The 12,760-nt window shown below is 36.4% G+C and overlaps 1 protein-coding gene across 2 annotated transcripts in view; it reads right to left on the minus strand.

Annotated features, from left to right (window-relative positions):
* Positions 1-2,085: 2,085 nt before the first annotated feature.
* The window catches only part of PCNX3 (pecanex 3), a 2,517,385-nt gene continuing 2,506,710 nt past the window's right edge, over positions 2,086-12,760 (minus strand). For both annotated transcript variants that reach the window (XM_044060478.1, XM_044060477.1), the window contains exon 35: positions 2,086-9,896. In XM_044060478.1, coding sequence (XP_043916413.1) covers positions 9,705-9,896 — 192 coding nt within the window. In that variant the 3' untranslated portion in view covers positions 2,086-9,704. The remainder of the gene's footprint in view (positions 9,897-12,760) is intronic.

Raw genomic sequence — 12,760 nt, forward strand, 5'->3', positions numbered from 1 at the left:
TGATCTATCCAGGTAATAAAGGGAACCTAGAGCTTTGATTCTCTTTGCTGGGAAAAGAAGAGGTCTTTTAAGGTGGGATATGTGTTGGGTAAGATATGTAACAATCGGAGTGGGACAGTCAATGATCACCCTAATAAGGGAGGAATAAATAGAGAGGAACAAAGACCTCTTTGGGTCTACCTCTGACATTTAATTGGGTATTAGAAAAAATCCTTACTGCAATTAATGACTATCAAAGTACAGTTCATTATCAGTGAAATCTCTGTGTGGAACTTAAGCAGAGTTCCAGTTATGTGACAATCAGTGGTTATTACTTGTTTCCAAAGTACGACTACACTACTTTTTTAAATCAAGTCTAAGGCCATGGTCAGAACATCAGGTACTATCTATTCCTTCTTGGATGAGCCACAAATATCAGACTTCATATCCTTTAGAAAATGCATGTCAAAGCAAAATCTGTTATTTAAGCAACTTTCTAAATCTATAAAAGCAATTCTTAAAATATGTCACTTATTTTGGGCCTTTGTTCAGCCATTACTTTTTTTTGTCTAGAAATCTGCAGAAGTTGCTGTGAAGAGGAAAATAGCTCCTATTCATATTCAGTCTTCTTCCTAAAATGTGTTTAAGATTACTGGAGAACTGCTTATACTTAAAAGTTTTATATCAGCTAAATAAATTTCTCCTCATTATAAAGTTTGTTATTCTGAGAGTTTCATAGCAAGGTTTTACCCCTGAATTTCCCACCACACTTATGCTTAATAGGTATTAATTTATCTATACACTGATTGACATGGTTGAAAAATTATGGGTAATTGGGTCAACAGAGGACAAAGCACTTTTGAAATTAAAACCCACAGATAGGAATACAACGCTGGAGTTGGAAATAGTATCTAAACTTAGCTGAAAGTGTTGGTAACTTGGTATTAACTTTGAGGGAAAAGGTGACAATCTAGGCAGCATACTTGGTCAAGGAGGGGATGATTGGGTTGGGAGGGTGGCCTAATGGTTAAGGTGTTTGCCTCATAAACACAAGGGTGCAGGGGTTTGAGTCTCACAAGGGATAATTAGCTAGGCTTAAAATGGCTCGCAAGGGCAGTTAGCTTAGTACTAACCTATGAACCTATAACATTAGGTATGCAAGCAAAAGCCAGACTTGTAGGCAGTACAAAGTTATATATAGTGCTCCCTCTTGTGAGAGCCGTAGCAATTCAACTTGATCTAGGGAGTTGGCATTAATGAATCTAAGAATGCCTTGTTGTATTTTCCAGGTAGTTGGGAGATACTTTCAGCTGATGGATGGATAAATGAAGTCAATTCAGAATTAGAGTAGCTGAATTACTAGATCTCAGTTTGTCAAGATAGCAAGTATGGTCCTCGGGTGACACTTAATATAATCTACAGCTGCCAATGATGTGGTAATTGACTCTATTGAACGTGACTAAAATGCCCAAAATCCTGAATATGGAATCTTACTTTAGCAAGTTAATATCTGGGGACATAAAAACAGATACTCCCTCGCCTCCCATTAATAGTTAGAAAGAGCGATATGTGCTGTACCCTGCTTCAGAGACAGGGAGTGTTACCAGAAGCCTGAAATCGGGTTTCTGTAACATAGCATTTTTTTAACCTTGTGAGTTCTGTCAACTGTAAAACCTTCTCAGTCTTACTCTATTACCCTCTTGGATGTGATACTCACAAAAGAAGCAATTTTAACAGTTACACAACATGCTTTGATTAAATGTATAATCTCTACTTTCCTCCTTACAAATACTGCTCTATATAAATTCTGTTTGATGTAAGCAATACTTACTACTGACATGTAAGCTACTGTGTCTTGCTGTATCTCCCCTGAGTCAAGGCTGAAAGTGGTCATGTTTAATCATCAGTTCACTTACCTGCTGCCAACATAAAAAAGTCAACTTTATTTTCATTCTGTAATATGTTCAGATATTCAATAAAACATCCCTAACCAATAATTTTGAAAACCCACAGTCATGCATGCACATCCGCAAACACACACATTTCACTTAAATGCTGTTGCAACCTCCTGTAATCATTTTTGTAAAATTGAACTCATGGTCAATGTAAATTATCACACACTGCATATCTTTAATTATAAACTTTTAAAAAAAATTTACATACAAATCAATTTTATTACAGTATTTTAAACATATTTAATATTTGTACAAGCTCTGATGAATGCAGTATAAAATAAGATTGATTTTCAAAAGTTTACAGACATTTTTATAAAGTTATTTACAGAATATTTTCTACATTTCAACTATACAACCAGAACAATTTCTGGCCACTCATGGAAACACATAAATAGAGCATGCTGTACACAAATATTAACAGGATTTTAACTCCTATAGTTTGACAACAGCAGAAATGTCCCTTATCAGACCTTGTTCCTCCTCCTTTGCTTTAAAAGGCACTGTCATTAAACTCCACTACATCTAAGCTAATTAGGTCCTGCCTAAATTAACTTTCTACTAACCGAACTAAAAATGTGTTAATTCCATTTTGAGTTTTTAATTAGCTAAAGCAGCAGTTTTCAGAAAGGGAAGGCAGGAGGCACCCAAATATCTAAATCAATGACAGGGAAAGACTATGATATGAAACCAGAGAAGAAAGGCTGAAAAGGCTGCTCCAGCTTTCCATCCGTGATATATACCTGGTGTGTTTTTTAATTAATTTCTTCCAAGGTGGCATCAAACATTAAAGCAACATATGAACCATACACCCAAATGCTGTGCATAACGTAAAACGTATTTCACTCCAACCAATCTGCACATCTGACACTTTAGGATATGCCTTAAAATAACTATGTTGTAAACTACTGAAAATAAACTTACCTTCTACATTCAATATGCATTTAATACTTTCTGATAATGAACATTTCTTCTCAGTAGGGTTTGGTGAGTACATGCAAACTAACAAAACTTATATATTCTACAACTTTCAATACCTAAACACAAATAAAGCTGACAACCTAGTGTCAAGGAAAGGGAAAGGGAAAAAACAACACCCGAGTAAAGGATGTTTCAGGACAAATAAATGTCAGTTTTGTTCCTTCACAATGCCTGGAATCAGGTGGCAGAAAGCACCTAATAAGTGTAAATGGTTTACTTCAGATGTAACAAAAAACTTACACAGCAGTAAGGTTACAACAGTGCCTCTTAAAATCACCCAGTGGCACTGGACTTAAAAATTAGGGACTCTATATCCATAACATGGTTGCAAGGATTTTTTTTCCCCCAAAATGGCATATGAACATAAGATTGTCAAAACAACATAGTAATTTTACAAAGGTACACATATTTTGAGAGCTACAAGCCTCAGTATACAATCTGATAAACCCAATCTTAAATAACAAATTCTAGCAGTTTCCTCTTGGTACTGCCTACATATGATATAAAGCAAATTACACATTTATTACCTCTGCTTTATGTTTATCCCACATTAAAGGTGAAATAAGAAAGATAAATCACCACCAACATTCGTATAATTCCATACAGGACCTGACAGCTGAAATGTTAAGCAGTGAGAATACATGGTCAGAGTAGCTCTCCATAACTGCAAATTAACATAAACATACATAATAATCTTTAAGAAAATATGTTATGGGCACATTTTCATAGCCAGGATTTACAAATGGCAAGGAAGCAAGCTGATACAAACTCAACCTGTTTCTAATGGCCACAAACTGGTTCTCTCTTCATTTATGTAGTACTTTATTCAGTGATTCATATCACATATCGGAGAGCAGTTACTTTCTACAGCTTTCACTTTATAACACCTCACCTAGACGTAATGAATATGTCAAACTATCAGGAATGTCAGCACTTTCGATTCCTCTTCTCTTGGCATCATGTACATCTCATATTAAACTAGAACAAATGGCTGAGCCAAGTTGGGGTACTATAAGCAGCTAAACAAGAAGCATAAGCATTTTGATCATGTGTACATTACCTAAAATACCTTGTCAGAGGTATATCACTGCAGCCACAACCCTTCCTCCCTCAGGAGATGTTAGAATGGGAAAAGGAAGAGATTTGTCAACTCACAGTTTCTTTTAATCTGCCTTTTTATGTATGTGGTACTTGTTTGGAGCAATGGGTGAACTGATCTGTTCACGCAGGTAGGAGATGGGGATATTGCTATGGAATGCAACTTGCTATGTAAACAAATCTGCAAAGTCACTAACCATCATAAACTTTTTTTTTTTTTGTCATTTGAAATAATCCACCTCCAAGTCACAGTGTTTACTTGGGTCACACAAATTCTATGCTATGCTCCTGTAAACAAGTCAGACATTTACACTCTGAAAAAGCTGAGTACTAATGCTGACAACACCTCCACTTCTACTAAACAAATGTACTGACTCCTGCAGAAGAACTTAATGAATGTAATGTTACTAAATCTGCTTGTGCCTCACCTCCATTTGAAATGCTACCTTTATGTCCACACTCTAAATCTGATTGCACAACGCCTTAACTTTGAATTCTGTCACTTTAATGAAGTCTTTTTTTTTTTTTTTTTTTTTAACACTAACAAAGAACAGTTGTATGAATAAGTCTTTCAGAGACAGGCACAATGAATGAAGCAGATTACATAAACTGGCCTTTCTTGCTCACCCATTTGCCCATTTGTAGTCACTTGCTTAATTTTCCTAGAAGTTACATTCCTGTGTATACAGTAATATCTCACCTTAACAAAGGCTTCAGCGTGCGTACAATATAAGCAATGTCCTTATACAGAGTTTAATTTGCCTAATTAAAATGTGTGGGATAACACCACTATGGTCCAGTCTGTAGTGGAAGAATGATAACAAAAAAGAAGTCCAAAGGGGGATGAACTGCATGTAATAAACTTGCTATGCCAACTTATACTACCCAATTTGAGGAGAATACTTTATGTCAGGAAACGCATCTTGAGGAAAATTCAAAGCAGCACAGTGTCAACTTTAGTAAAAGTAGCACTGCACATTTAAGAAATGATGCCTTATAATGGCAAAGGTCCAGCTGCAGGACTGTGGTAGGGTTACCACCTGTCCCTCTTTGGTCAGGACAGCTCCTATTTGTGCAGCTGAGTCCTGTGGAAAAAATGAAAAATGATGAATGCCCTGAGCTATTAGGACAAAAAATATTTCTTACTTTTCGTGAAATGGTTGCATAAAATAATTCTGTATCTGAAATACCTTACTACTACATAAAACAAACAGTAACACCACCAATTCTACATGAATGAGCTTTTATTTTGACAAAAAAGTGAAATCTAGTCTTTTGCATTAGTTGCAAATATGGTCTGCCCTACAAAATCTCATTTCTATTAGAAATATTCCACGTTGAGCATCTGAAAAATTGGATATGTAGTGGTTGGGGGGGGGGGCATTACTACTCACATGCATTTCTCAGCCTGCACATTTTTAATGCAGAAATCTGAAAAAACTGAGAGTCTGGTGGACTGACTGCTGACTATTCATTATGAGATTTCTCATGTTTTTTTTTTTTTTTTTTTATCAAGAATATATGCAGTTTGCCAGGTATTTTAAAAATGTCCTATCTGCTTTACAAAAATAAAATGAACAGATGATCATATTTCCTTATGGATTTTGCTCAGTCAATGTAACAGGTAAGCAGTTTATTTTATTTTTTAAAAAGTGTTGACTGAATGGACATGGTGTAAAACAAAATAAACCTATTTTTTCCATAAAAGAGAGATTTAATATTTCATGGGAACTGAAGACAAATGTTTTACCCATTTAAACCCTAAAGACACAGCACTGTCAAAAGTAGAATTTTTAGGGATAATGATTGAATGTTTGCTTTCCAAACAATATAGTTAGATGAAAGACAAGATATATTTTTTTCTGTTAACCTTCTCTCTAGCTTACCATTTTCATCATTCTGTGCAAGCACAAAGAAGGCTTTCTTTATTATTTGTGTTTCATTTTGTTCAACTCAATTACCATGGACCTTTCATCACTTTATGCTGGTACTTTTAATTAAAGTTTGCCATAACTCAATCTGAAACAAAGTCACTATTACCCTAACAGTACCTAAAATGCTAATCTTTTCTGACAGCCGTAAATGCATTCATTAAAAAGACCTTAGTGTGACATAGTCCTAAGATAACAGGAACAGTTACACTGTTTAAAACAACATTTAAGCTAAAAAGGATGTTACTGTCAGGTAACAAAAACAAATGACAAATGTTCATAAGTGATCCACATCTTTTGCAGTGACTGCAGTTGAAAAATGCAACCAGCTCTGAATGGAAGAAAAAACTGAGCACAGGTTAGAATGAGTGAGTTATAAAGTAATGTAAGCTGCATGGTGTATGCTGGCAAGAAGTGCTACTCACACATGGAAGACAAATGAAATAAAAACTAGCTGCATGGCTATGAACAGGTGAGCAAGAAATCCTAAAATGTCAGAAAGTGGTTAAATCCTGTTAGATCTAAGAGCTTACCTGTATAACATTTTTTCTGTTGTAAAGCTGTAGCCTTAAAGTTATGTGAAAAAGGGAACCAATTTTCTGAAATTGCAAATATCTCTACAATGAAAATGACGAAAGGCTAAATCAACACCTCCAAGTGCTGAAAAATCAGGTAGCTAAACGTTATTTTAGATGGCAGCTGACATAGTAGCCTAAAGTATTGCTCTTTTCCTCCATCTTGGAGAAGGAAATGGACCCAGAAAGCAAAAAAGTACTGGCAGATGGAGTACAATGGCTACACAACACAAACATAAACAAGACCGTCGGCTGTAAAAGGCATTTATGCATATTCCTCTACGCAATGGCATTTCTAATTTTCTTCTTCGAAAACAAAAGAAAATCACACATTTCACACATAATCATTCAAAATCAAAGTCTCCCCAGCAAGAGGTACTTTTCATTACTGCTACATAAAGCAGCTGAACTACATTAAATTAAGGTCCTAGTTTCCAACTAAAACGCTGGAAGATTCAAATAATGGCTTTCCAGAATGATTTCTGAGAAGAAAAAGAAAAATGGCAAAATTTAAATATCCTAAGCAACAACTCCAAAGTCTTTCTAAAGGAACTACAAATCTGAAGAAACAAGAAAACAGCTGGGGAAACAAGTTCATCAAAGCAACACAGAATCAACTGCAAAAGGCAAAAGGGTGAGGAGGATTGTGCAAAAATCAAGGCATAAAACATACTGTGTAAAAATTAAGCTACTTGCCCATGAACTTGCTATATTTAACAATATAGACTATTTCAAATGAAAACAAAACTAAAAGAGATCATGCAAACATGAATTTCTTAGCAAAGACTATTAGACTTGCATGGACACATACACACACTGGATAAGAATGTGTGATCCTCACTGCTGACATACTATACCTGAATACAACACCTCAGAGCAACGGACAGTAAACTAAAGACACAGGTGAATTAGTGCTGTGATGATGCAGATTTTTCATCCCTTTGCTCTTCATTAACAATATAGGGATGATGTCCCAGTTCTATCCCCTTCCCCTCTAGCACACTGTTTGCTATGGTTCTGGGGGTAAGATGAGATTCTAATAGAAAAAGGCGGCAGTGCTCAGAGAACAAAGTAAATCAAGGAAAAAAGATAGCAGAACAGAGTTTTGAAAGCACCCATGTCCCTATTAAAAGTTATCAAATAGTCAAGTTCCAGAAGCAAAGGCATGGGATTTGAGATTTTCTGCTCAGATGCTATAAAAATAAATGCTTTATATATTCTGTTCAACACCAGCATTTCAAAATTCAAGTTAAGAACTAGGGAAAAGCTAATCAAAAGCCATTCCAACTAGGACGGACAAGAATGAAACATCTTCTACACAGAGAAGAGAGGACAGCACTGATTTGACTCCAAGCAATGCAATGACCAGAACTAAAGTTCATCTCTATTCTAAATGCACTCTTTTACATCTAAAAAAGCAATTAACATTCACCACTCTCACCAGAAAAAAAACCTTAAAACTATGTCCTGTTTTTCAGATGCTGAACAGCAATATAAATGGGGAGACAGAAAATCATATTTAATCAAATCAGCTACATTTAAACTGCTGTTAATTTTCCACCTCCACTGACACAGAGTGATAAAGACCTGAGTACTCCCCAGGCAACCAAAACCTGATCAGCAGGTAGGTCAACTGCTAGAGCTGCCTAAGGAGACAGAAAGAGAGAGAAAAAAAGAGAGCGAGAGAGAGGAATGAACGGGCAAAGCCCACTCGCCTCTTTCAAGAGTAAAGGTGGTGGGGTGCAAGTCCAGACACAAACAGTACAAGAAATGAGGTCATCTGCAGGCTTACATCAACCACAGAACTGAGTGACAATCCTGTGCTATGCTCACATCCTCTGGAAAGAATGAATACTAGACTTGTATGCGGGTGTTAGGACAATAAGAAAACCATGGTCCCCAAGCAACTGACAGCACTGCTCCTGGTTTGTATGTCAGATTAAATGCCTTGTACGTAGATGACTAAATGGGCCACAGTGATCTCACTCCAGGGATAAATGAACAAGAGGCTTCCTTGGTCAGCAGGAGATCAGAGGAAAAACAAACTGCTGTTTTTCTGTTAACTTGAGTGCAGCAATACTGATAGAAATCTGCTAATCAGCATTTCATTTGGTAGGATTTTTACAGTTCACTCCTCAGCAGTAAGCCACTACTTCACCTTTATGATTATATTTGACAGACAAATGCACCACTTTATAGGAAACTGCATAGTATAGGATTACAAAATAATGAACATGAAAGGATATTGGATGATGGAGGAAACATTGATGTATCACAGTGTGTACAATACACTACCATGCTGCCTGCATGTGATATTGCAACTATTTTTACTGTATGACTATATTTAATTTTTACTCTTACAAAATAGGCTGAAGTTTAATCTTTGTGTACACAGATAAAATCAATTTACAGGATGCATATCTGATTAAGAATGTTAGCAGCCTAAGGGATACTTCTCATATTCCAAAATAAAACTGGAATGCACCTTTTTGCAAATTAAATAATTAACAGCCTCTTCCATTTGCTACAGCTGTGCTTCACTGCAAACCTCTGCCAAACCCCCAAAAGTTTCTAATTTAAGTTAGGCAGAGATACTCAGGCATACCTAAAGATTAGAATGAGGCATTTTAAAGCAATGCCTTGTTATTGCGGCTGCTTGATAGGACTGCAAACTGCTATGCTGTCACTGGCCTTAAGAATCATAAGTACAAAAGCACTGTTTATTCGTAGTGACAGTCTAGTAACAGAGAGGACAATGGACCAGACCATTGTGTGCCCCCTCATCTACCCTGCTGTGACACACACAGGCTGGGCAGTATTGTAGTGAGTACATGACATCCTGATGCCACGATGCTCAAAATGATGATGACTTCTAAGTCATTTACTGAAACTAATACATTACAAAAATATGTAAACTTTAAAAAATAAAACAGAACATGTGCACTAACTTCAACCCCTAAATTCAGGGGACTTCTCAGTTCATTGGGATTGCTGGTGCCCAAAGCTGACTCTACACAATGTTGTAGAGGACAACTGTCAATCTTTCAGTTTGGTTTCATAATACTATGTGCAAAAAATAAAAATAAAAAAGTTCCGTTTGCAACCATTTACTGAGATGTATCATTTAACCACTTAGGTCACGTTTTTGGCTTTTTACTGTTTAACTGATGGTTCCTGTGACATATTTATCAGTATTGGTGTTCCAGTAGTGGCTGTGCTGCTGGGCTTTGTTTCTCTCCTTTTTGTTCCCAGTCACCTTGGGTATAAACACCTTCTTTGGGACTCTGGTTACTGTCCACAGATGCTGCTGCCTCACCTTGTGACGAAGGACTGTTATCAGATGAAGCTTGGCTCATATCAACAACAGGTTGAGAAGCAGCCTGAAAGAGTTAAAAACAGGAATGTTTATTATACTCAAGCCTCTGGAAAAGAAAAAAATAGCAATGCATAAAAGCCAGAAAATCAGTCTATCAGCCATTACAGTTTATTAGGCCTGTAAACTCTATATGGACTATTTTAATAAACTAATGTGAAGGACAATAAAATAAATTCCAAAATGGCTGTACTTTTGATAAACAGAAATACTAATGATCATTAACTTTAAAGACTGATAATGGGATAAGTCACACTTAGGGAAATCAGAAGGCCTGCTTTGAAATGAGAGAAGTTTTTAACACCTTTACTGAATTATCATTTAAGGCATAGACAAACATTCATTTACATAAAAGAAAACAACCCATGTTAACAGTTATAAACATTCTACATTACATACAAGGCTTTATGCAATTATCAACCCAACATTACATAAATTGCTCAATTCATGCCTTCCTGTAAACATCACTTCTCTTTCACAACATTATTCTTCCTGTATTGTTCCCACAATTTACATTTTTTTCTATGCAATCTGCTCCTATTCTTTTCTAAAGATTCCACTTCCAGTTCTTTTATCTATGTTACAATAGTCACTATGTCAAATAAAGTTGGTTTAGACTTTGATTTCAATTTTCTAGCAACTGCTTTTTTGCCAACCACCATAATTAAACTTAACAAGGCCCCACTATGTCTACACAATTCAGATCTGGTATTCCAGCTCAAAACCACATTTCCTTAATTACACCCATTTGCTCGCTTGCTCCAGGGATCTTAACCTAGCCTCTGACATGAACAGGTCATGCTGCAGAGAGAGACATCTCCCAGAGACTGCCACTTCTCTGTTACAAGCTTCCAATTCACGTGAAACAGAGTCCCTTTTCTGACCCTCTTCAAACGCAACCTAGATCAATGGATGGGTGACTGCAAACTCATTCCTGGGGTGGCATCCATGTTCCTCCTGAACAGAGGAAGTCATTATTAACTACCACAGACCCTTACCTCTGTAAACTTCACTCAAATAACCACTGACAATTGGGGCAACTCGGGTAAATATGGCTAGGCTTGTAAGGACTCTAGTGCCATTAGCCTGGTAACCCTCTACAAACCTTTGAGCTTCTGACAGAATACTATGTAAGGAATTGTTTTAGTCTGCCAACTCATCACACTCCCAAAACATATGCTCCCAGTTGCTTCTTTCTTCCCCATCACACCTCCAACATTTGCCATCTACCCGAGAAAAAAATTCTCTGGAGTTTGCCTAGAGTACAAAAATACATATGCAAAAACACTACCAAGCAAAAATCCTAAATCTTTTACACTTTGTTGGATATACAGAAGTCCTATGTATGCCCTCACATTGTTTCCTTGTGAATTGCTTTTCCAATCTCTCTTCCCCATCTTTTCTAACCTCCTCTATTTGATTCCTATAGTTATTTTGCAATATTTTATATGAGCTACTAATAATCCCTTTTTAAACAACAGCTTTTGTTCTACATACATCTAAAAACTCTACCAGAACATGTCTTTCACTTAGGATTCACTTATGCTTTCTTTTTGCCTGTACTCTGAAATCTATCCCGGATAGGCAAAGCAGTCTCCAGCCTGCAGTCCACACATCATCTTGGCCTCTTCCCATTCTACTACCTTTACCTTTCTAGATATTTGCTCCCAATACCAAGGTTCCTTTTTCAGTTTTCTCCAGTAAATGCCCACCTCATCTTAACTATTCTTTGTACCCTTAATTACAGTCATCCTTGTAGGCAGAATCTCCTTTTCTACATTCTCGCATTGGCTTAGTTTTTAGAATACTTTTTGCTACTTTATGAATATAACATTCTGTATGGCTGCTGTTATTCTCCTTAAGGCTGTGCAGACAAAATCCCACTACCTCCTAATTTCTTAACTCTCCACTCCCCATCATCCCTTTCTTCTTTAAATTATAGCTTTCTACTTGTGTTATGTATATGAGCTTTAACCAAGTAGCTCTAAAATACCCTTTCCTTGTTCTACTGGAAGGATCAACTTATCCCACTTGACCCTTCCCTCTTACCCTCTCGACAAAATCTTTCAACTCTTCACAAAATTACTGTCCACAACTTCTCCTCTGGTTAATAAAAATACACCTGGCTTGTATAAAAAACTAAAAGGACCAAAACCATTTTCATTGACTGTATCTTGCTATTCATAGCCATAAACAAGATCTTTCAATTTCTCAGTTTTCGTATTATCTTTTTAGTCTCTACCCACATATCGTTAGTTGTCATAACATAATCCTTTTAACCCATAATTCTAAATACTTCATTTTATCATGTCCCCTTAAATATGGGTATTGCTGAAAAAATCCAGGTGTGGGTACACAGTTTACAGCTATACCCTTTGTTTTGTCTTCATTAATTTTATAGCCTGAAAAAAAAAACCTGAACCTGGTTTTATCGCATACAACATAATATTGTCTGCAAATAATGCCAAATTTTCTTGGTTACCATACCAATTATATCTCTGAATTTCTGAGTCTCTCATTTTCTTTGCAAACGTCTCTAAATATAATGCAAATAACACAAGAAAAAGAGGTCACCCTTACCTGACTACTCTATTCAGACAACTTATCAGAGAGGAACCTTCCCACTTTAATTTTTGCCTCTGATCCCTCAAATATTCTCCCACTGTATCAGGGAATGCAAATGTTTCCATTGCCCTATTCCTAAAACCCCACCTTACTTTGCATCAAGATCCACCAACAGCAGCAGCATTTTATTGCATTCTGCTTCTGGATCATCATTGTTCTATTAATGTTGTCAAACGTTTACCACCCTGACACAAACTCCCACTGATCCATTATCTATCAATTTTAGCAACTCTTTTGCCATTCATT

Source organism: Protopterus annectens, chromosome 2.part0 (genome assembly GCF_019279795.1).
Source record: "Protopterus annectens isolate FY-2018-M chromosome 2.part0, PAN1.0, whole genome shotgun sequence".
In the NCBI taxonomy this organism is placed as follows: Eukaryota; Metazoa; Chordata; order Ceratodontiformes; family Protopteridae; genus Protopterus; species Protopterus annectens.